At 32.9% G+C, this 10,094-nt stretch overlaps 1 protein-coding gene across 1 annotated transcript; it reads left to right on the plus strand.

The window, feature by feature from the left end:
• Positions 1-2,210: 2,210 nt before the first annotated feature.
• On the plus strand, positions 2,211-3,088 carry LOC132287781 (uncharacterized; the record flags this gene model as incomplete). The annotated part of the gene is made up of 2 exons (XM_059789825.1): positions 2,211-2,360; positions 2,454-3,088. Coding segments are annotated over 2 exons (600 nt in total), but the record flags the coding sequence as incomplete, so codon positions are not given.
• Positions 3,089-10,094: the final 7,006 nt, after the last annotated feature.

Raw genomic sequence — 10,094 nt, forward strand, 5'->3', positions numbered from 1 at the left:
TGGTTAGATAAAAAGGAAGACAATCAATTCACAATTTAGTACCTAAAGGAAAGGATACACAAATCTTTCTGCGATAAATCAGATTTAGATTAGTTATCTCATGTGGTCAGACAGTCTTTAACTTTTAACTCTTGTGTGTGTGTATATATATATATATAGATTAATGATCTCTTGTTCCCTGTGAAGCAAGAAGATTCTTGCGCATTTTCTATAAATCTAATGGTCACATTCCAAATTCAGCTATATGATTTTCTTTTAATATAAAACCACTATAATTATTTATAATTTCTATATTTAATATTTACTAATACCACTAATTACAACAATAATAGGTAGGTACTAAACAAATAAAAATTTAAATCTCCTCACCTCTAGAAGTAATCCGAATTTTTGTTTTCTTTGATTTCTTTGTTGTTACTTTATATATTAGTTGCCTTCATACTTTTTTTACTTACAAAAAAAAAAATAAATAAATAATGGTAGTGAAAATAAAAAAATAATGATAGTATATTAATAACTGTCGTGAATCTCTTCATTACGTCAATAAATTTTTGTTACTATTGTAGAACTAGAATAAATATATTGTGTTTACAATTAGTTAAAATCTGGAATAAAATAAAACGAAATTAATAAGATATATGAGACAATCTGTGACAAAGGGGTCAGATAAAAATAGATTGAATTTCTAATTTTTAAATAACATGCATTTATGGTGGTATACAACCATTTAAATTGTAATCTATTAATTTTTTTATGGATTTATTTTTAATTTTTTATTATTTTCTAGAAAATCACGTCTCACACTTAAACAAATAGGCAATAGTATCAAGATGCAATTTTTTAACACTTATAAATTTTTTTAAAGAAAAATAATTCCGATTAGTGGTGAGACCTGATTTGGAGAGGTGAAGCAATTTATATTTGTATGGAGCAGTTAGGATTAGTTAGTTTTAAATGTATTAATTACTTTGACTTTCTATTTTTATGGGACTCTACTAACATTACTTTTTAGACAAAAAAATACCTTTTCAAATTATTCCTTTCTTCTTTTCTCCTCTTTTAATCTATTCATATGGAGATGTGTGCATATGCATGTATGTATGTATCTATATATAATAATAATAATAATAATAATAATACTAAATAATGTGATGTGAATGAATGCTGAAAAAAAAAAAAAAGGAGAGAGAGAGAGAAAAAAAGGAAGAAAAAAGAACAAGATAGATTCTGAGATTTAAAAAAGATATATATAAAATTAGTTTTATATACGTATATATTTCTTTTTTTGTGAATGAATTATTTCCTTTTCTTTTATTTCATTTTTTTCTTAAAATCCATTTATAGACAAATAGTTGTAAAAATAAAAAATAAAAACAAAAAAGAAACATATATATATATATATATATAGGAAAAAACAAAAAAGGAAGAAATATATAATCGATTTTTTTTTAATTTTTTTTTTTTACCTTTCTTTTTATTTTTTATTTTTTATTTTTTATTTTTTATTTTTTATTTTTTCTGAATCCATCCATATCTTGTGAATGAATTATTCTATCTATATATATATTTTTTCCTTTTTCAGAATACATTTAGGAACCACACATCCTTGATTAAAAGAGGAGAGAAGAAGAAATATTAGATATTTTAAAATGGTATTTTTGTTTACGAAGTACTGTTAGTAGAGTCCCATAAAAATAAAAAGTCAAAGTAATTAATACATTTAAAACAAATCAATCCTAGCTGCGACTGTGAATGAATAGTTGCTTGCGCGACTACAATTAACACTGCTCATTTTTATTTGTTTGGTATCTATCTTTTATTATTGTAATTAGTATTATTGATAAATATTAAATTTAGAAACTAGATGTAGTGATAATGATTTTGTATTAAAAAGAAATTATATAGGTGGGTTTGGAATATGACCATTAGATTTAATTTAATGGTCATTTTAGAAAGTGCAGAAGAATTTTCTTATTCCACAAAAAACAAGAGATCATTACTCTCTCTATATATATGTTGATGAGTTTAGTTTAACACACTTTTTAATTATATATGCACCAAACCATATAAGTCTTCATTGGCAATGAAGAAAGTCCGAGTCCACCCTGGGGTCATACTTTGGGGTCATACTTTGATGCACGATTCTCCACCGAAAACGCTCCACCACCACCACCCGTCACCGCTACACAACCTCAGGGGTCATACTTTGATTCTCCGCTGAAAATGCTCCACCACCACCACCCGTCACCGCTACACACCCTCGGGGGTCATACTTTGATGCACGATTCTCAGCCGAAAACTCTCCACCACCACCACCACCACCACCCATCACCGCTACACACCCGACGGCAAAGCAGAATGTAAGTTCCTTCATTTTTGTAGTACTTTTTACTAGGCTAATATTGTTGATATGCTATTGACAATTCCCCAAATTTGGGCCACATCCTCCAAAGTTCCAAGTGAACTTGGTTTCAGTCTCTCCATTCAATGTCTCCGCTGATGCAATTGAGCGGTTGTGGAACATAAGTTTTGACATCCAAAACCCTAACAAAAATGATGGAAGGATATTCTACGAAGAAATGGAGGCTTCGGTTTTCTACAAACAAGTTAACGTATCATCCACAGCTATCCCACCTTTCTATCAGTACGAGAATGATCGGAGGTCGCTAGAGGTGGGTGTGATCTCACCATCAATCCTGTCCGTGACCAACCTCAATATTGCGAATTTCACTAGGACCATAGATGGTTTTGTGAGGATTAATTGGAATGGAAGAGGAGGAGATAGGCAAATGTTGAGGGTCACTTGTGAGGACGTGAAGGTGGGATTTTCGGATAAAACAACCGCAGAAACAATGTTTGGTGAATCTAAGGAATGGAAGGTCCATTGTAAGATAGATTTTTAGAATTTATTTCTTCCTTAGAAAGCTCATTTATTACCGAGCTTAATTAATTTTTATGTTAACGATTTCGTCAAATTTATGTTCTATAATGTTAATCAGAGAAATATTGTTTTATTCAATTGGCAAAAATTGAGTGTCACTTGTGAAGACACAACAACAACAGAACAATGTTAGTCTAGTCCAGAAAATGCAAGGTCCATTGTAAAAACATACTTTTCAAAGTTATTTATACCTTCTAAAAAGGAAGGTCTTAACATACAAACCTGATCTCTTCTCCTCTCTAAAAAAGCATCTCTTTTTTGTCTCTCTAATCAAATCCCAAGACTCAAATAACTGGCTTTCTAGTACGATGCTTCAAAACCATGTTGACTACAATATATACCACTAATTAAAAAAACCCAATTAAACCTTTAAATTAATCTTCTACTATGATAAACAGCTTAATTTATTTTTATTTTTATTATTATTATTATTTTTTTTCGGGTAAATAAATTATGATAAAGAGCAAAACTGTGTTTATCAGGTACTGTGTTCAATTAATCATATCAATCCTGACCATTCTCAGTCATACATGAGAGTAAAATACCGTACCGAAAACCCTCCACCACCACCAATACCACCATGCTCCGCCGCCAACACAGGCTCGAATCCTTACAAACGATGCAGCAAACCCATCCCTTCTGAATGTTTTTGTATTGTTGCAACAATCTTAGGTTCATCTCCAATTCTACAATTGTGGTGGGGAGGTTATTGGGTGGGTCAAAAAAGTACCATGTTCGTGTAAGATATAATTAATTGTGGCTTTTGAATTAGGTTTAATTCACAATTGTAAGAGGTTGTGGTTAATTCACAATTGTAAGCATCCAATCTGGCTTTGAATCCCTTAAAAGCCGCTCTTCTTCATAATAATTGAAGAGGGGTGGTTTAATTTAGTGGGTGACAATGCTCATTTCAAAGATGGCAATGTTCATTTCAAACTCAATATCTTCTACAACATTTTGCTTACGTACTCAAAAGTTTAGCACAATGATATATATAATGATAATTGTTTATTTAAAATTTAACATGTCTACTATCTTAAAAAAATAATAATAATAAATTTTCTCTGTTTATATTTTGAATTTAAAATAAGTATGCATTATTATATAAATTTAAACGAACCTGATTTGTGAAGACTTCTTAGGTTCGGTTATTGGGCTTGCATCTTGGGCCTATGTTTTAACTTTCCGCTCTCACTCGGCTAACCTTTGGGGTCTATGGTTGCTTGGCCCTGTGATAAATTTAGGCAATTTTTTTTTTTTTTTCCTCTCTTTGCATATATAATAACTTCTTTCGTTTTCATAAATTTTAAAAAGAATAAATAAATAAATAAATAAAATTACGAACTATGACTGGCTTGTACAAGCGTGTGCATCCACAAACAAACTGAACTCGTCACTCAAGAATAGCTTCTATCTATTCTAAAAATTTCAAATAAATTTTTTATTTATTTTTCGAGAAGTAAATTTTCAAATAATTTAGTTCTATCACAATTATTTTTTCAATCAATTTATTCACTCTATCAATTACTACAGTTATATATGCACTAAATATTCATGTATAAATACACGTAAAAAATTAGAGCATAGAGTATCCAATCACTATGTTTTATCACAGTTTGGCTTGACATAAACTTGTTAAATAAGGAGCAAAGCATTATATGACAAGTAATCTTTAACTTGATGAATTCAGAACAAATAAAATATTTTTCTTATAATAGTTGTAGACGGGGCGGAGGGCACACCCTGGCTGGCCCACCTAGTACAAGATATAGTAATTTTTTAATTTATTTTTATATTTATAAAAAAGTTTTTATATAATGTCCCCCTCAAATTTTTAAATTTTAAAATTATCTTCTAAATTTTTCTTTTGCTCTTAATATTAATCTTTTGATTTTCTTAAAAAAAAAAAGATTAAATTTTCCTTTTTTACTCAAACTCTAATATTTTTTCCTTTCAAAGTTTTCATTTTCCCCCCTTTTTCTTTCTTTTTCCCCCTACTTAAGATTCTTGTTTTTGCACTTAAGAATGATGTATATAGTATATAATTTTTTTTGTTCTTCTTAGTATGTAAGTTTTTTTACACCTAAATTAAAATCAAAATCGAGTCTAAAGAAATAAGCGGTGTAACTATGCGATAACCCAAAAAGATTAAGTTATTAGGTGGTGCTAACATCCAATCCATTTATACTAATTTCCCTTTTCATGTGAGTCCCATAATATGCTACGGTCATATTACCATGGTTGCTTCGTGACAAAAAATTTAAGTTATTGGGTGGGACTAATTAATACCCGGCCTATTTATAAACATTTTTCTTTCATCCAGATCTGTTGTAGAACATGTAACAACCAGCCACTTGGGCCCAAAAATACAATTGTAAATAGTCATACAATCACCTTTTCTTTTGCTGTTCTTGCCATTCTCCTCTTGGAATGAGTTGGTTGCTTGGGCATGTATCATTTTTTTTTTTTTTTTCTAGTTGGGTACTCACACACACATGCCTTCATGAAGGTTCGAACTTCTGACCTCTTTTTGAGAAGTAGGAGCTTGGTACCGTTAGGCTACTGGCCTGTTGGTCTTGGGCATGCATCATTGGAAGAACAGAGTCACAGGTTGGTAGAATTTTCAAGAAGAAAAGGATTTCAGCAAATTCACTCCTCTCCAAAATCACTGAATCAATCAGATTGAAACTGACCCTAGAGTGAAAATAAAGATATCTAACACATGTTTTTCCTAATATCTAAAGATAGACTGTGAGTTAAGGCACAATCCGTCTTTTTTATGATGTCAATTTAAGATATTTTGCTGGTCACTCCTTTCCAAAATCATTGATTTTTATGATGTCAATTTAAGATATTTTGCTGGTCATGTTTGCTGCTTTCAATTGGGGCTCCTTTAGGTCTGGGCTTGTAATTTCTATTTGGGGCTGGGTCTATCTGTATATATATGTTCAAATACTAGCCATCCTCGGGCTTTTGTAATTATCTTTTTATGTATATGTTCATATCCTAGTCATCCTCGGGCTTTTGTAATTCTCTTTTTATTTATGAAATTAACCTTTACCTTTCAAAAGAAAAAAAAAAAAAAAAAAACAAGGGCCAACAAGAAGACCAGTTGACCAGATTTATTAAATGGTTGCTGAAAGTGTCACTTTGGTGAAGGGAGGTTTTCTTGAATGAAGGTGCTCATTTCATATTGAATATCTTTCTTTGTAAATAATATAATAATAGAAAAGAAGAAGAAAAGTATAGGTCTTCCGACCTCAATTACCTCCTCCTCATCCGAATACAACGTGGTTGGGAATGAGTCGAAAAGAAAAAGATCTTTACGAGATTTTTTTTTAAGAGTTTCAATGTGATCCAATCAAGTTGTATTCGAAAGAGAAGTCGACAATTGAGGTTATAAAGCTTATCGTTTCTCAAAGAAGAAACAAGGAAATTGATAGTAAAATGGTCATTTTGTTGTATTTTATTTTATTTTTGTCAATAATTTAGAATGCCTTATCCTTCTAATGCTCACGTGTAGTTATCCTCCCACATAAACAAAAAGATATTAAGTGAGTGCAACAAGTTATTGATATGCCCAACTAATTATCATGCATCATTTTAATTGGTTAAGCGTTTTTTAAGTAAGTGAAACTAATTTTATTGAAATGTGCTTTGTAAATATTGGTTGGGCATCAGCTCACCCAATATTTATTCCACATCCACCAAACAATTCCCTTTAGATGGCCGCAACTACTTTATTTTACTCTAGGTTTTCTCTCCCTTCAACTATTTTCTGTCCTACAAATTTGCTTAACGTATCATGATCTTTTATCATTTCCCATTTACTTTTAATTTTAAAAGCTATTGTTAGCTTCTTCAAAACAAACGTCTTAACACAAACATCTTTTTCCATCTATAATTATCTCTTCTTTCTCTCTCTAAGCAAAATCCAATCCTTAAAAAAGAATATTGATCAAATAGCATGTTTTTAAAATTTTAAGAATACACATATGACATATGATATATATACACAACTATATTCGCTAGAGGTTTTCCCAAAGCAAAAAAAAAAAAAAAAAAAAAAATTAATTTGTCTCCAAACAAATTAAATTGCATCTACCACATAACAATGTGTATTTTCTTTTTTCCCCAATACACACATACTCTAATATATAAAAAAGGTGACCCATCAGTTTAGAACTACTGTCTTCAATTATATATCTATATATATATATATATATATATATATATATGTCTTCAAAAATGGAATATGTTGACCATACTCAGTCATATATTGGAGTAATCCCTTACCCACCAGCCAAAACAGGCACCAATCCTGAAGGATGATGCAAATTACCCACTGTTTACACCCTTATTTTCGCCCATGGAAAAGCAGACACGTGGATGGAGTTTTGGGTCAAGCCAATTTTTGACATATGAAAGGAGTTTGGGTTAAGACCAATTTCAGGGACTTTGACAGTTGAGTTAGTATGGAAGTCCACCACAGGAGAAGCCACGTTTGAACAAGATGACTTGATCAAAGGAACGTGTCAATTATTGGAGTTTTAGACGTGGAAATTAGAGTTCCTAAAATGTGGAAATTGGTTTTCTTCAAAAGTCACGATACAACAAAACACCAAGCGTTTTAACGTGGGCCACTACCACCACCATCAGGAGTAATGGCCATTGTTCAAACAAAGGAAATCGTGCGATTTTTTTTAAGATAACGGCATCAAAGGGCACGATTGCATGTTTGATTGCATGTTTGGAACGTTAGAGCTCTAGAAGCATTAAAGCACAATCACATGATGACACGATTGCATGGGAGCTCCAGACATGATTGGAACGTGGAAAAGGAACGTGGAAGCTCTAGAAGAATCAGGAAGGCACGATTGCATGGCTTGGACACTTGGAAGCATTTGGAGGCATTATTGGAACTGTTATTATTAATTGATTGTATTTTTCATTCTATAAATAGGTCATTATGTTGTAACGTAATAGGCCTGCTCAACGTCAAACAATTACGCATTTCAATACAATCTTCATTTTTCGCAATGCACTTTCAATATGATTAGTCTCAGTCCTGCGCTTTACTTTTCATTAGATAATTCCTTTACTTTCATAAGTAACGTATTTCTTCCTAACTAGTTAACTTTCCCGAAGTCCTTTATCAAAGGCAAAAAGAACCCTGGGGTGTTCATTCCAGACCTCTTCACAGTTGCCTGGTCTCGTAATCTTCCTTTTGGAATATCGTTTGGATCTTTCTTTGGAACTGTTGCAGTTCTTGGCACGCCCATCTGGTTCCATTTGAACCGGCTGCTTTTTCGAGGCCGAACATAGTGGCACGCCCGGTGGGACCTTCTGAATGGAGTGTTTCCATGGCGGGAGGAAAAAGACATGGCAAATCTGTTCAAGATTCTGCCAAAATTGAAATTGAACAGGCTATTGAACTTTTTAATGAAAGTTCACGTGCCGTTTCAGAATTTCAACTACAAGTTAATACGTTTCAGGCATGCTTTAATGAATGCCGTGATGAACTCCACCAAGAGATGGCTAAAGAACGTGAAGAGTGCCATCGAATGCACCGGAGGATGGCCGAAGAACGTGAGCAATTTTTTCGAGAATTCGAGGGAAACCTCCGAGAATGTATTCGGAATGCAATAACAAAATGGAAGAGGTCCCAACAACGCTGTAGCGACCCGAGTTTTTCAACCTGGTGCATCAGTGATGAACCGAAAGTTGGTCCGCTAACGGATTCGAATGCGGAAGCAAAAGATGAAACCGAAGTCTTTAGAGATATAAACCATATCTAAGACACCAATGTAACCTTCCATGAAGTCACGAAGCTCAAAGAGAATGAAAGCGAAAACAAGGGTCAAAACGGGCAAAAATCGTGAACCAAGGGGCAAAATGGTCTACTCACCATTAAAAGGAGAAAATTGACTCTAAACAAGTCAAATAAGGTGAAAACAACGTAATCTAATCATTTCACAACAATCCAAGAGGTTCTAAGAACATTGGACAAGAATCCCATAAAATGCCCCATCCCGGTTGAAGTGAAAACTAACACTACTCCACTAAAATATGAATAACTCCCACTGTGTTTAGAATCTGAGAATGAAATTGATACCATTGGAAAGCTGACTTAAAATCCTTGAGTTTAGGCTCAAGAATCACCCCATTTGGATTTAAAACGAAGGAGTTATGACTCTTTGAATTTGGAAGATCAGTGCTGAAACTGGACTGAAGCTACTCTCGGGATCTAGCTATTTCGGTCGACCAAAATGAATAAAATTTGTGCTGAAAACAAGTACTTAAGGCTTGTTTGGTTTGATACACCAAAAGGAACCATCGGTCGACCGAAATGAGACATCGGTTGACCGAAATGACCCTAAATGCTGACTTTGGCTACTGGAAAGTGAAGTTTCAAGTTTCAAACAAAACCCAAAAGGCTTCGGTCGACCAAAATGGCATTTCAGTCGACCGAAATGACTCAAGAAAGTGCATAAACCTCCTGTTATGCACCCATGGCTAAAAGTCCACTTGGAATACCCCATGGCATGTTCAATTTGCATTATATGCGAGTATGTGATGATGTGAACATGCACGCAACTATAATATAACATTTGAAACATGTTGTAACGGCCTGCGGCCTCATTACATTCCATTTACAAAATTTCACATGTCAAACATCAAAATTTGATTAAAAGACATTTGAAGCAAGATTTGATACAAAAAGTGTCTAAGTACAAAAATAGACATGCTTGGCCTTTGGCCTCTTTATATACATACTTATAATGTCAAAAGTAATTACTTAAACATCTTTACACATCAAAGAAGTTACATGAGCTTCAAAAGTACCATACACCCATGGTATACAAAATATGTTGTCAAAAACAAGTCATGCTAAACATTTGCATGTGAACAAGAATGCTTTGAAAGAAACTTCAAATCTCCAAACCATCAAAGATAAATGCCAATCTCCATATCTTGAATCCTGCACCTGAAATATGCCCCAGTACCGCAGGGGTGAGCAACATAAAGCTACTCGTAAGAAATGAGCATGCATCGACCTACGTTTTACAAGTTTGCATGATTTAATTATTGTGGTTCATTCCACCTAACGTCTATGTCAATATGAGACCTAAGGAGCATCCTAAACTACCTA

Source organism: Cornus florida, unplaced genomic scaffold (assembly GCF_030987335.1).
Source record: "Cornus florida cultivar Cherokee Brave unplaced genomic scaffold, ASM3098733v1 CherokeeBrave_3.0.0_Hap2_Chr02, whole genome shotgun sequence".
In the NCBI taxonomy this organism is placed as follows: domain Eukaryota; kingdom Viridiplantae; phylum Streptophyta; class Magnoliopsida; order Cornales; family Cornaceae; genus Cornus; species Cornus florida.